The 15,794-nt window shown below is 38.6% G+C and overlaps 1 protein-coding gene across 2 annotated transcripts in view; it reads right to left on the bottom strand.

Annotated features, from left to right (window-relative positions):
* Window positions 1–10,636: 10,636 nt before the first annotated feature.
* Window positions 10,637–15,794, bottom strand: part of dera (deoxyribose-phosphate aldolase (putative)) — a 45,709-nt gene continuing 40,551 nt past the window's right edge. For both annotated transcript variants that reach the window (XM_087999654.1, XM_043713528.2), the window contains exons 7-9: window positions 14,515–14,627; window positions 11,090–11,239; window positions 10,637–10,964 (exon numbers count right to left, since the gene is read on the bottom strand). In XM_087999654.1, the coding sequence (XP_087855780.1) occupies window positions 10,908–10,964; window positions 11,090–11,239; window positions 14,515–14,627 (320 nt within the window). In that variant the 3' untranslated portion in view covers window positions 10,637–10,907. The remainder of the gene's footprint in view (window positions 10,965–11,089; window positions 11,240–14,514; window positions 14,628–15,794) is intronic.

Here is a 15,794-nt window from a genome sequence, read left to right as displayed (position 1 = left end):
AACTAATACTGATGTATTGTTGGCATGTGGAATTTACAGGAGCGGTCTGGTGTTGTTGAACTTACTCAGTTTCAAAGGTCAAGTCTTTATTAATTGTGACATTCATGTGTATTGTTATTAGTTCTTTTAAAATGACTGGAGCTAAGATAGAATACTCTGAACACAAAAGACACACTCCATTTAACGCTCAGTGCTAATTACAGTTCTGGGTGAACAGTCAGATCAATTACCATTACAGTCAGTTTCTGTTTATGTCTAGGCATTGTGATCATTAGTCACCTGCCTTCCCCCTGAAATGTAAAAACATGGCTATGCAGAAGACTTTTGATGGCGTGTGTTTCTTATGGGAGGGACCTGTTTGCAGTGAGTCCTTCAAGATTCTTTAAAATAATAGTCTTTCAGTATGTTATCAACAATGGTCATACAGTCATATTCTTTTATTCAGTAATAATGATGGAGTTGTGACTTGGGAGTATCTTCTGCAATTGTTTTGTGTTAGGCATTCTAAGAAATGGCACTTGACTAGAAATGCGTGTTCATTGCTAACTATATCAGAAGAAGCCAAAACTGCGTAATTAATTTACAGCATAACAAACCATGAACTAAATCAGGACAAGGTCCCTTTCAATTACTAATAGGTACATCTAATATGTATCTAACGCAACACTTAACATCTGTTCAGAAAGTCTTCATGTCAATAAACACTGACATATCACTGTTCCTCCTTCAGCTCAAGACACAAATAGAATTTGCTCTTCAGCTTGCAGAGTTCCTTCTGCATTACGTTATTGATCAAGTCATCAGAGTGGTAAAAACAATGACTGCAGATGCTGGAAACCAGATTCTGGATCAGTGGTGCTGGAAGAGCACAGCAATTCAGCCCGGGCTTTTGCCCGAAACGTTGATTTTGCTGCTTGTCGGATGCTGCCTGAATTGCTGTGCTCTTCCAGCACCAAGTCATCAGAGTGTCTATCTTGGTGTGGGCTTATATATTACAATTAAACAGATTTTACTGATGCAACTGAATCGCTAACAGTTGAATCTGTGCAAAGCATGTTGTAAAAGGAAGACAACCTCACATACATGTCAGTCTACTGTGGAAAAATGAAGCAGAAGCAAACTGCTGACTGAGCAAACACGTGGCTAAAGGGCACTCGACTTCTGCGGTTGCAAAGGTTACAAAGTTAAGGACAGATAGGGGAACAAATACGTCCTGCTTATCTGACAGCTGGATGGATGGTCTGGGAGTCATGAGGGTCTTGGGCAGGGAAGGGTAATTGAACATTCTGGATGATTGGAAAAGACATACAAAAGGAACATCAGGGACATCAGTAGCGACAACCTGCAAACAACCATCACAGAACCTGCCGGAATGAATCTGGCCAGTTTATCTTGCAAGGATAATATCTAAATCCAAGCCATGAGTTTTTTTGAGATAGTGTAATGTGTGTCAAGCTAGAATAGTGTGTTAAATCCTAAGTTTTAATCAAACTAACTGAATGGTGGCACGGTAGTTAGCACTGCTGCCTCACGGAGCCAGGTTTAATTCCTGTCCTGGGTAACTGGCTGTGTGGAGTTTGCACATTCTCCATGACTGCATGGGTTTCCTCCCACAATCCAAAGATGTGCAGGTTACACAAATTGGTCATGCCAAACTGCCCATAGTCAGGGGTGAATTTGGGGAATGGGCCTGGGTGGGTTGCTCTTTGGAGGGTCAGTTTGGACTTATTGGGCCAAAGGGCCTGTTTCCATACTGCAGAGTATCTAATCTGAACACCTGTATATTTTAAGTGACTTGAGTAATATTAAAGGCTAAGTTGTACTAGATAAAATTTTGAGTGCCTCTCAGTCCACAACATCAGTCGACACCCTAGAGGGGCAACAGCGTCAATATTAATCTATGAACAAAGGGGCAAAATGCTCTACAGGGAGGGATTTAATATTGAATAGGTTCTGTGCATACCCTAAACGATTGTACAGCACACAAAGAACCATAAATAACACAGAAGGTCTATAGTCTTAACATTTTATTTTAATCTGGTAATGCAGGTTGAGGGAAGACCGTACATTGGGAGAGCACATTTTTTAAAATAACAGAACCACAGGGATCTATCACATCCAACTGAACACTAATGACACCTTGCATTCTGCTTAATCAAATGTTTCAGGGCAACCTAAGGGACTTTTATCCAACAAAATGTGAAATCAAACCACATAAGGAAGCATCAGTTGGCCCAAAATTGGTCAGAAGGGATGTTGTCAGGTTTGTTTTAGAGTGGCAGAGGGAAGAAATTCCAGAGCCAAATGGCCAAGGAGTTGATAAATTGGCATAGGAATGAACATCAGGATGAGAGTAGCCAGAATGAGAGGAACACAAATATCTTGCCGAGACGGATAGGAAAGGCTGAGGACTTGAGGGATTTGAACATAAAGAATGAGATTTTAAAGTCAATACATGAACAGACTGGAAGACATGGAAGGAAGCAAGCACAAAAGGGATGGATGAACAGGGCTCAGTGCATGTTAGAACACTGAGGGAAGAGACATTTTAACCCTGTTCACTTTGTGCCTAAAAATTGCCCATTAACACATATCTGAACTGTTCACCGAATTCACATTTAAAATTAAATTTCCACCCTACCAGGCTATAAACAAACTTCTTAAAGAGGTTCAACATCTATGGTCAGTTGGTGCCTGCCCCTTTGAAAATCAGGGTTTGTCCTGGAGGGAGATGCTGGGATCCAGAGAGCTCCCTCCTGGAACACAGCATTTGAGTTATTCCTGCATTTGCTGCCAATCCCATTGACAATTTGCAGAGCTAGTTTGATACTTCCACCACCCTCGGGAGCAAAGTTATCTCTGTGCCTTCAACAGTCAGAGCTTTACGGTTTCCTTCCTCTAATTATTCTTAACTTGGAGACTCAGAGTTGTCAAATACATAAACTATTTTTTCCCAATATGAAAATGGAAAGAACAAGTCTCTATATTATTGCAGTGCAATGCGAAATATGAAAAGATTTTGTTTCCCTGAGAGCGGAAAGTACAGAAGGTGGAAATTATACTTAGCAAAATTCACATATAGATGTGTAGAGTGGTCCGGGTGGGGGTGGGGAGCAGGGGGTTTTTAACTCCAGAATTCCAATAAACTTATGTGTAACCCACTTCCCACAAGAAGTGTTGAATGCACCTATATAAACTCAGCCAATTGAAATTTTCATTTGGTGTTATACTACGTCATTTAAAATGTCCTTGCTCAATGTCCACCACCAAGAGTAGCTTGGCTGTAGAACAGGCCACTATTTAAGAAGGCTGGTAAACACAAGCCAGGGAACGATAGACCAGTGAGCCTGACATCAGTGGTGGGCAAGCTGTTGGAGGGAATCCTGAGGGACAGGATGAGCATGTATTTGGAAAGGTAAGGACTGATTAGGGATAGTCAACAATGCTTTGTGTGTGGGAAATCATGTCTCACAAACTTGATTGCATTTTTTGAAGAAGTAACAAAGAGGATTGATAAGGGCAGAGTGGTAGATGTGATCTATATGGACTTCAGTAAGGCGTTTGACAAGGTTCCCCATGGGAGAATGGTTAGCAAGGTTAGATCTTATGGAATACAGGGAGAACTAGCCATTTGGATACAGAACTGGCTCAAAGGTAGGATACAGGGTGGCGGTGGAGAGTTGTTTTTCAGACTGGAGGCCTGTGACCAGTGGAGTGCCACAAGGATCGGTGCTGGGTCCACTACATTTCATCATTTATATAACTGATTTGGATGTGAGCATAAGAGCTTTGTTAGTAAGTAAATTTGCTGATGACACCAAAATTGGAGGTGTAGTGGACAGCGAAGGTTACCTCAGATTACAATGGGATCTTGATCAGATGGGCCAATGGGCTGAGAAGTGGCAGATGGAGTTTAATTCAGATAAATGTGAGGTATTGCATTTTGGGAAGGCAAATCTTAGCAGGACTTATACACTTAATGCTAAGGACCTAGGGAGTGTTGCTGAACAAAGAGACCTTGGAGTGCAGGTTCATAGCTCTTTGAAAGTGGAGTCGCAGGTAGATAGGATAGTGAAGGCGGCGTTTGGTATGCTTTCCTTTATTGGTCTAAGTATTGAGTACAGGAGTCAGGAGGTCATGTTGCAGCCATACAGGACATTGGTTAGGCCACTGTCGGAATATTGCATGCAATTCTGGTCTTCCTCCTACCGGAAGGATATTGTGAAACTTGAAAGGGTTCAGAAAAGCTTTACAAGCATGTTGCCAGGGTTGGAGGATTTGAGCTATAGGGAGAGGTTGAATAGGCTGGGACTGTTTCCCCTGCAGCGTCGGAGACTGAGGGGTGACCTTATAGAGGTATATAAAATCATGAGGAGCATGGATAGGGTAAATAGACAAAGTCTTTTCCCTGGGATCGGGGAGTCCAGAACTAGAGGGCATAGGTTTTGGGTGATAGGGGAAAGATATAAAATGGACCTAAGGGACAACTTTTTTTCACGCAGATGGTGGTATGTGTATGGAATGAGCTGCCAGAGGATGTGGTGGAGGCTTGTACAATTGCAACATTTAAAAGGTATCTGGTTGATTATATGAATAGGAAGGGTTTGGAGGGATATGGGCCGGGTGCTGGCAGATGGGAGTAGATTGGGTCGGGATAACTGGTCGGCATGGGCGGGTTAGACCAAAAGTCTGTTTCCATGCTGTACATCTCTATGACTCTATGACTTGCACTTTAAAATTTAGTCTTAAGGTCAACACTCGCATAGAATATAGAATCCCTACAGTCTGGAAGCAGGCCATTCCCCAGACCCACCGCCTACCCTATCCCTGTAACCTTTCATTTGCCATGGCTAGTCTACCTTGCCTGCACTTCTCTGGATACCATGGGTGATTTTGCATGGCGAATCCACCCAACCCTGTGGGAGGGAACCCAAGCAAACATGGGGAGAACATATAAACTCCACACATTGTCACCAGAGAGTGGAATCAAACCCGAGTCTCTGGCATGGTGAGGCAGTAGTGCTAACCACAGAGCCACCGTGCCACCCCATCTCATGTCACAGTTATGTGCAATCTAAAGCTCCCTTTAACCTGCCTTAAATCTGAATGCAATATTCTGTTGCCTTCTGCTTCTTAAAGTGGCTATACTTACGAATCAAGTACCAAATTGCAGCATGGATGTCAGAAAAAGAATTGCCTTATATTGACTTCATCCAGGTCAGCTGAAGTCCATCTTCGAAAGATGAACACAGTATCCTACCACACTGCATAACTCATTGCCTTTGTACAGAAAGGTTTGAAATGGTACACTCAGATAACACAAGAATTGTGCTGTATTCCGTCCTCCATTTTAAGATGAATTCATTCTCGAACAACCAGTTTCAACATGAGCACAATGAGCTGAAATGCCTCTTCCTTCAGTTTTATAATTTCTAGGACTTTGTGAAAACTTGCTGACTAATAAAACGCACAATATATAACACCCTTTATTTGTTCATGGGATATGGGTGTCGCTGGCTAGGTCTGCATTTATCGTCCATCCCTAACTGCCCAGAGGGCAGTTAAGAATTAACCATATTGCTATGGGTTTGGAGTCACATTTAGGCCAGACCAGGTAAGGATGGCAGATTTCCTTCCATAAAGTACAGCAGTGAATCAGATTGCTTTTCACAACAACTGGCAATGGTCAGTTGGTCACAAATAGGCAAGTTCTTTATTCAAGGCTTTTCTTTATACTGAACTCAACTGTCACCACCTGCATCATTATTTGACTCAAGAAGAGTAGACCCATCATAGATATCTTGCAAATCGCTTTGGGACTTCACGCTAGCTTTGCATGGAATTGTAAATTCCGCAAGTAGAAGACTGAGATTGAACACTTGATCCAGAAATGACATCATCAGAAACAGCAGTAAACAAACAGGCTCTTCAGGAAACCCTTGAATGTTAAAAGGATTAAGAATTGATATGACTTCTTTACATTATTATTCACCAGGAAGCCCTAGTCATGTAAGGCAGTTAATTGCTTTTGCTCACAACTCCCCTTCCCCATGTCTACCTTAACCACAGTGATTACCATGTTATATCCAGACTGCAGTAATCAAAGGCACTGCCCAAGTAATTTCCTTTGCTGCTTCTGACAACGGCTTGGTGACTTCTACAGAAGAGTTGTTTCAATTTCACGCCTATTTTCTCACATTATTACATGGAAGTCTCCAGATCACTGAGTTTGCAAGATTTAGACTCTAAATGAGATTGGAGGATCAGCCTACCTGTCACCAGCATGTGTTGTGGAAATTCAATAGCAGATGGCTTTATTCACACCAGCAACACAAACACAGCAAGAACTTACTTCAGGACTCTTAAATAGATGGCTGCCTCCACATTGTGGAACAGTATACCATACTATCAAGAGGCCATTTCGACTAAACTGGTTAATGAAGTGCATGTTCAACCATCTTCCAACTCACACAAACACACCCACCCCAGAATGAGCTAATACCAGCAACATCTTCACACATCTTTCAATGATACATTCAGGGATAACACGCAACCTCAGGTGACCTTTGCAATAATTCCAGACCCACTTGCTTGAAAAAAAACTTGCTTGGCAATAAATCTGAATACAATATTTGATCTCTCCAGAAAACCAAGCAACACATCAAAACACTGGAGCCTTGAACAATTCAGTAATTTAGTGCCTGTACTTCTGAAAAGACCAAATAATCATTATCTTGTATTCTTTCTGTGGGGATTAGGAGTGGAGATTATATCAGCACTGCATCTTCGCCTGTTAAAGCTTTTCCCCCTCAAAAAGACCACTACCCTGACCTCAAAAATTAAATTCACATCTTCAACTCATGGCCACGAGAGTCTGTGAGAAACTTGCGAATGCAAGAAGTTGCCATCGTCATATCTTTGGTCTCACCTTCTACCAGAATTAATAAACTGAGAGATTTTGATTAAATTGACTTTGACCAAACCAAACCTGCAATCAAGAGTACGCCTGCAATGGTGATCAACATTTCTAATAAAACCATTCACAGGACTCCAGTCAGTCTTGTTAGAAGGTAATACACCAAGTAAATAAAGACGCTTGATCTTGCATCACTACTTTCTCTGTTAATTAAATCAAATACTTGAATAGTTTGAAAGTAGAATATCAACACCTTAAAATAAGTTTCTGCTAAATAGTTGATGTCATTTTGGCAAAGTTACTAATGCTCTCAAGCTGCTTAAAAAGAGTAAGTTTACATTCAATTTGTGCATAAAGACTTGGACAATTTTCCAGTCCAATAGCAAGAAAACACTGCATGCGCTGTAGAAGTCTTTAGATAAGGCATTAAACTGACTTCAGCTCTATTGAAGCCAGCCATCTATATAATGCGTCTCAATGAACTGTGAAGGTTAGGCCTGTTCCTCGCATCTATCTCATGAAGAACCTTGAAGCTTTATTGTTCATTCACACAGAGCATAACAACTAAAACCTATTTTCTGTAGCAGACATCTCCATTGTCTTTGTCTTTGTCTGCTAGTGGGCCTAATTAGACAAAATGCCTTTGTAACACCCATTTTATCAACTGTGTACATCTTGCAAGTTGTTTTAAAAGTATTGGTAACAGTTCTAAAATGGCTCAGAGATGCTTTATCAGAAAATAAAATGGCCTCCTCAAAACACTTTGCAAAGTTTGCAGTTAGAGAACGTGGTTTGTACAAAGCCATTTCTTACAGATCTCTCCTGGCACAATACATCAGGTGAAAAACATGATTTCAGGTAACTGGAAATTAAATTAAGCAAGGATTGCAAGAAATGCAAACATCGCTGGTCATATATATTTACATTTTGGTTGCATCAATTGGCTTCAATTTCAAAGAGAAGACATCTTGCAGCATTTGATCATTGCTGTTCATTGCATCTCTAGTAATGAAGATGGTTATGTTATGCAAGTAACCAATTGTGATCAGAGACATTAATTTCACCAGTAAGAAAATTGAGCGTTTTCTATAATGGGTAGCCAACCTACAATGCGAGTTTACCTCTCGGACTGCAAATTGAGAATTACCACCAGCCCCCACTGTATCTTTGAGAGTTTGTCATGAACACAGAACAGTTTAGCACAGAAACAGACCCTTCGGCCCATGTGTCGTGCTAACTATGATGCCATTCTAAACTAATCACGTCTGTCTGCATATAATCCATAGCCCTCTCTTCCCTGCCTGTGTCTCTAAATGCCCCTTAAATGTTACTACCGTATTTACTTCTACCAACTCCGCTAGCAGTGCATTCCAGGTATCTACCACCCTCTGTGTAAAAAAAGCCTTGCTCTGTACATCTTTAAAGACCTCACCCACCAGCCCCATTTCACCTTAAACCTATGCCCCGTGTTTGACATTTCCACCCTGGGAATAAAAACTATTCACCCTATCCATGCCACTCATAATTTTATATATATGTATATATATATCTGTTAGGTTGCCCCTCAGCCTCCAATGCTCCAGCACAAACAGTCCAAGTTGGTCCAACCTTTCCTTATAGCTAATACACTCCAATCCAGGTAACATCCCAGAAGATCATTTTTTCACCTTCTCCAAAGCCTCCACATGCTCCAGCAGAATTGCTCAGAATACTCCAAATGTGGCCTAAGGCTTTAGACAGCTGCAACTGGACTTGCCAACTTAGACTCAACCCCCTTACTGATTAAGACATGCCTTAAGCCTTCTTTATCATCTTATCCGCTTGCGTTGCCACTTTCAGGAAGATATGAACTTGCGCCCCAAGATCTCTCCATATATCAATGTTCCCAAAGGTCCTGCCATTTACTGTATACCTTCCTTTGCATTTTACCTCCCAAATGCATAACCTCACACTTGCCTGGATTAAATTCCATAACACCATAAGAGACAGAAAGAACTCTAGACTGTTTGAAAGTCAGCAGATTACTGGTAAAATATATTGTGCCTCATTGTATACATATTGTTTCTGAGTTATAGTTCTAAATATATATATATAGGGTTTGTGGTTTAGCCTGAAGTAAATGGTCCAATGATACATGATTTCAATTTACAGGAAACACACTGCCTATTCTCCTGCAGACTATTATGATTGGGGTTAATAGCTAGGTAACACTGACAAGGTACAGTAGATAGTAAAAGCTGCAGTTTACAGTTCATAAGGGAGGCAATTTCTTTTTAGAATTGTTCACAAATGGAATGTGCTGTAAAAAGTTCAAGGTGTAACTGACTTGTGAAAATCTGGGCAAATCTCCTTCAACGATACTTAAAATCTGGAATAGGCTAGAAATGGTTATATTGCACATATTGTAAATGTGAGCAGTTGCAACTCCACTCAACCATTTGGATTCTTTGTCTAGAGTACAAAATTTATTATTCTGAAGAAATACTTTCTGCACTTCTGGTGAACTTAATAGTCACAGCTGTGTAGTCGGCAGGAGCAGCTTGCAGTGGATCTGAGCTCGGTCAATGGAATCTGCACCTTGGCTGTCACAGACATCTGCTGGCGTACACCTTGCCAAACAAAACTTGTGACAAAAGTATGTTGCAAGAGCAAATCTCCCAAAAGGCCTTTGTGTGAACTGAAGCCTCTGATCAGCACTTGGAAAGAGCACTCCTGTGCTGCGAAAGAAACTCCAGGCAACCTTTGTACTGAATGTGTCATAGCCATGACCAAGGGGGTCTTCTGCAATGTTCTTGTGATTTCCCTACTGAAATGATTACCAATGGAGAAGTTCTGACCTTATATTTCAAACTGGGAGCTGGCAAGTTAAGGACTCCTTAACCATTTCGAGACAGCACAGAAAGAAGAATCACCATGGAAACTGAGTCCTACTGAGTTGACGGGTTCAAAGAGGTGCTGAGTTGGTTATTCATCATCAGTTGTCTTCAGGAGGGTATAAAAAAGTTTAGTATTGGTGCGGTGGTAATAAATAAACTGATATTATCCAAACATCTTTTAACCAAAATCCCTTACAAATAAAAAAAAGTGCTGTATATATCCTTGATAAATCATTTTGTCTGGATAGAGGTCAAGATTTGAAAGGTCTTCTTTAAATAAAATTAATATGCAACAGTAATGAAATACTACATTTTAACCTCTCAAATTATTAAAGTAAGGAAGGAATTTTAAGAAAATGCTGATGGCACAAACATTTGTGCCTTTCATTTTCAAGCTGTGAATAAAACTCTGATCAAATTTATCGATGTCTCTTGTCTAGTTTATCTGATACTCAGTGCAATACTCTTGAAACCAAAAATGACTGCAAAACCTAGTTAACGTTAAAAATTTCTCAGTCATATAATAAATCTAATCACACTGATTTGGCCACTTTGCGCATATCAAATTGAATGAAGAATATTAGATTTAATTCCATGATTATGCACTCCCAGTAGACAACCCGCTTGATGGAAATGAGTGAGATCAGGGTGAAAATTTCAATGTCTCAGCCTCGCATTGCTATTCTAATGTGGAAGGATCTCCATTAGCAGTATGGGATCAGTGAATTTACTGTACAGTGCTGACAAAATAAATCTATATATGTGCACCTTATTCAATGTAATATTTTGTAATACAAAAAATTTCAACTCAGAGACAAATAAACTTCATACATCACTATTTGCACTTTATCAAAAGAAAATTTCATTTTAATAATTTTGGTATAAATTAATATAAAAAATTCTAAATTTCAAGAGACTCAAATTGTATGCAAAATATTTATATTTAAGAATATTGAAATGCATTAAAGTTGATTGAGTGAACGTTAAATTCTTTGTGATCAGAAAGAAAAAAGACGTTCATTTCCAAAGTTCCAGCAAAAGTAGTACAGAGGTGGAGCACTCTTTGTGATTAAAAATCAGGCCCGTTTCTTCAGCTGACAGTCGCATGCAGTCTTTTAAGCCATTGGCAATTCATGAGCTGCTGCATACCTTCCTGTCACATGATGATAAATCTGAAGAAAATTAAATAGAAATCAATATATCGAGAAAGAAAAATTCAGTTAGAAGAAATTATCAAAAATTATAAGATTTTTTTTTAACAAGCAAAAGTTCAAAAATTTCCTGTTGGGATCCTAACCTGTCTTTCAATATCAGTAAGCAAAGTGCTGGCACCCAGTCGGAACCATTTTGGCTTTAGCCAGCTGTTGCCCAGCTCTTCTTTGATTAGTGACAGCCAGGTCAATGCATCCTTCGCACTGCGGATACCACCTGCTGGTTTAAACCCGACCTGCAAAACAGAATACAGTGTTAATGAAGCTATACCAGAAGTTTTACCTCAGGTGTGTGTGTCTCTCTATGCTTACTGCCAATTTTACTTGGAACATGGGAATAGGAGTACGTCTGTTCTGCTTTTCAATCTTATCATAGTATAAGTATAGGTAACCACTCACACAATATCCACTCGTCAGCTTTCACAGAACTCTGTCTTGCAACTGACTTATAAGAAAATAGCCAGGTCAGACTTCATCTAACTCTGCCCGCCAACTTGTGAAGTTAGCAACAACATATCAACCCTTAAGTGCAGTGAATTAATCAACACTTTATTAACAATCCACTTTCGCTAAATTGATTCCAAGACTCAGAATGCAGCTGATGTGAAGTTGTTAAGAAAAGAATATCTGTCAGTGCAAAATGCAATGTAGTTTGTTTAAACTTGACTCAGGCTTAGAGAAGTGAAAAAAAAGCTGCTACTTGTTTAAAGCTTACAACCTACTTTTTGAATGGTGAATACTAAAATAACCAAAAACCATTCAAAATATTGAAGGATGAATCATAGCAATCAGGTTTTGCAGCTAGTCTCTATGACCTTACTGTAACTAGCTTGCCAGCTACATCTTTTTATACAAAATGATCATTGTAATGCGTTGAACAATACATCTTACTTTCAGGATCCAGTCATTCCAAAGCCAGAATATGGGAAGTAATAGCTTTTCTAAAATAATTTATGCATGACTGGCTGATTTAATAAAATTAAAATCCTATTCCAGCTGACCAGCTCATCTCCAGACAGACAGATGACTATGAACTTGCTGTATCACTATCACCCTGGGGAAACTGGGTCAGGGAACAAACAGTCAGAATTCACTGCTGAAGTCACCTCAAGCTGAAGAAAGACAAATGCTGAGGTCATGTATAAAATATATTGTGAACAAAGAATTATTATTGTCCAAAAACATCATCCAATTTTTAGCAGGGAAAATACACATGATATCATAATTTAAACTTAACACTATGCAGTTGAAGAAATGTATATTATTAGTATGCAGGCCATCTGATTAATAGAAAAGCATTGGTTTTAATCATTATTGACAATTGATTGAGATCACACAAAAAAATCCTTTCAAATTTTCAGTACAGCTAAAACTTCAACAGTAGTATAGAGGAAGGAGTTCCAATTATGAAGTACAAAGTAAACTTTGAACTATGTGACAACCTTTCTTTGCAATCAGAATAAAACAAACTGGTCTTTTAGTTATTATTCCAATACCTGTTAAATTAATACTAATAACTCAATTGTATATAAACTTGAGGGGCATGGATAGGGTAAATAGACAAGGTCTTTTCCCTGGGGTGGGGGAGTACAAAACTAGAGGGCATAGGTCCCTTTTAGATCTTTCCCCTGCACCTTAAACCTATGGGACAACTTTTTCACACAAAGGGTAATGCATGTATAGAATGAGGCAGAAGAAGTGGTAGAGGCTGATAAAATTACAACATTTAAAGAGACATCTGGATGAGTATATGAATAGGAAGGGTTTAGAGCGATATAGTCCAAGTGCTGACAAATGGGGCTGGATTAATTTCGGATATCTGATCGGCATGGGCAAGTTGGACGGAAGGGTTTGCTTCCGTGCTGTACATCTCTATGAGTCTTTATAAATTGAAGGAAACGAAGTTCAAAAGGGAATTAAGTACTTGCTTAATGATTAAATATACTTGCAGCAACTGCATACAAATATACAAATTAGGAGCAGCAGTTCATTCACTCTCTCTAGCCTGCTATACCATTAATAAGATCATGGCTGATGTGATTGTTACCTCAAGTCCACATTCCTCTTAACCCTGATAACTTTTCGCCTATTTACTTAACAAAAGAACAGCACCTGGAGAAGTGCACTTTTAAAAGGAATTCAAGATTCTAAAGTATTGCAACATTAACAGCTAAAGACATATAAGCACATAGGTGTAGTCTTTCAACTTGAGACACAAATGTCAATTTAGGGTGAAATGTATACATATTTTCAAGCATGTCTTCTTTTCTGTAGTCATTTCCACTCAAAACATATTTTCACACCAATAAAATTGTGCAGTATTTTAAGAATGCTTCTTTTTTAAAAAGTTGTTTTGAAATATTCTTTGATAGATTTAAGGTGCCAAATAGGTATTGTGACATTTGTACAACTGAAAATAAATTTACTTAAAAAAAACACTTTTAATCAGTCAACCCAACATCTAAGTGTTATCAAAAATTATATTTAAAAGAATACAGAACTATGTGTTAATTTTACTAAAGAACAATAATCACTTCCTTCATTAAAAAAAAACAGAAGCTGTCAAAACATGCATGTCAGTGCGCCTGCACCCAAATGAACCTGCATTGTCTTTAATTCGCAGTTTTCCCACAGGCCCATAAACAAGTACATTGCATAAAATTTCCCAATGGTTATTAATTAATTCTGCTGGCATGGTTAGTTTTGTGCATAGGAGCACAATGTTGTTTTATAACTAGTACAAATCATCACACAAGCTCAATTTCCACTGAAGCAATTTGTGCTTAAAGTTCAGCAATCTTTTGAATGAGCTGCAATAGCAAAATGAATGCAAGAACATGGAAGTTCAAATATTTTCTAATTCAATCCTTAGAGAAATGACATGCAAGCAAAAACAGTAGGGCTTGCAATCTTTTTAAAATAACACAGTGATCATTTATTTGTGTATGAAGCAATCTGCTTCTTCCTTCAGTGTGATTTAAGCCATAATATGGGGAGACAAATTTGATATGTCCTGGTAAAAATAGGATTAAGTATACAGCATGCACAACTCCACACTAGAAGTCCTTGTTAAGCATTCTAGTTCCAAGCAAGCAATTATATTATTAATTGCATACAGATTTGACTTGAGGGCTGTTCTATAGCTCTAATAAGATAATTGAATTTTTGCTACAACTGCATTTTCATTCAGTAGCTTTACATGTTGTTTCTGTCCAATTTACTTAAAAGCCCAACTAACTGGATCCTTGATCTTTCAATTAAACTAGAATTGAAAAACTTGATTTTCCTTTGTCTTTCACTCAAGTCTGAGTGCTCTCACTCGAAGATTTCAATTAATTCTTTCAATCCAATAAATCATTTTAGGAAATTGCAGAAATTCACTGTTATTGTTCATTACACGGTGCTTATGTTGTTAGTCAATAAATCATTTTTATTTTAAAAAATTAAATTATGATGAACAAGATGAATATTAGAAATTCCATTCCAAAATATTTCCAAATTGCTAGTGTACCTTGTAACCGGTCTTTGAATAATACTCTCTGATGGCCCGCACCATCACTAGGGCAACTGGGAATGTTGCATTTACTCCTTCTTTTCCTGTAGAGGTTTTAATAAAGTCAGAACCTAAAAGATAAATTTAAAAAACACATTTAAAAGACTGACAGAACTTAATCGAAAACACCATCTTATCATTTGGAGATGATCCTTTAAACAAAAGCAGAAAGATTTTTGTGTCTAATTCTCTACTTCCATATTCACAAGAATTTGGCTAGAGAAAATGTCTTCTAACAGAAGTGACAAACATGCTGCTAAAAATACTTTGATAAAATTAAATGTGGCAACAGCTTTAATTTTCTACAGGAATTCTACAAGAGACTGGTGATATTACAAAATAAGCTTGAAGTGAATAAAAGAAAGAAAACCAAACTGCAATGTACAGAAAATAGACAGTCAGTCATACAGGCTTACAGCACGGAAACAGGCTTTTTGGTCCAACCAGTCCATGCTGACCATGTTCCCAAACTAAACTAGTCCAACCTGCTTGCGTTTGGTCCATATCATTCCAAACCTTTCCTGTTCATGTAGTTATTCAAATATCTTTTAAACATTGTAACTGCATCCAAATCCATGGGTACACACAAACCACTGTGTAAAAACATTGTCCCTCATGTCTCTAAATCTTTCTCCTCTCACCTTAAAAATATGCCCCCTACTCTTGAAGTCACCCACCCTAGGGAAAAGACACCTGCCATTTACCCTATCTATACCCATCATAACTTTATAAACCTTGATAAGGTCACCCTCTCAAACTCCTAAAAGAGAAAAGAGCCAGCCTATCCAGCCTCTCCTTATAAATCAATGTTGGTAGTAACTTTTCCACAAGTCAAATGTTGTGTTCAAGCCCGATAATGATTAGGACAAACAATCTAGGCAATACTTCAGTATAATAGCTTTCAAACGCTACAATGTTTGAGGCATATAATTGAGATAAGAAGTTAAATCAAGGCATTGACTCCTCTCTCTCTCTCCATGGATGTTAGCTGACCTACTGAGATTTCCCAGCCTTTTAAGTCTTATTTCTGACTGCCCTGTTTAAGTGGATACAAGTAGTGCCAAAGTAATCACGCCTATGATGTTCAATTATAAAACACAACAAAAGTAATCAAAATGAAGGATATTTAAAAGAAAAATCTACTGGGGATCAGAATCAAATTCAGAAATTGCTGGAAAACTCAGATCTGTGGAGAGAAAGCAAAGTTAACGTATCAGGTCCAGTTCTATACACCTCTG

Source organism: Chiloscyllium plagiosum, unplaced genomic scaffold (assembly GCF_037043375.1).
Source record: "Chiloscyllium plagiosum isolate Xiang-an unplaced genomic scaffold, Cpla_swu_hap1 HiC_scaffold_23, whole genome shotgun sequence".
NCBI classification, from domain to species: domain Eukaryota; kingdom Metazoa; phylum Chordata; class Chondrichthyes; order Orectolobiformes; family Hemiscylliidae; genus Chiloscyllium; species Chiloscyllium plagiosum.
The sequence above is the reverse complement of the archived record's forward strand: the minus strand, read 5'-3'. Positions and strand labels throughout refer to the sequence as shown.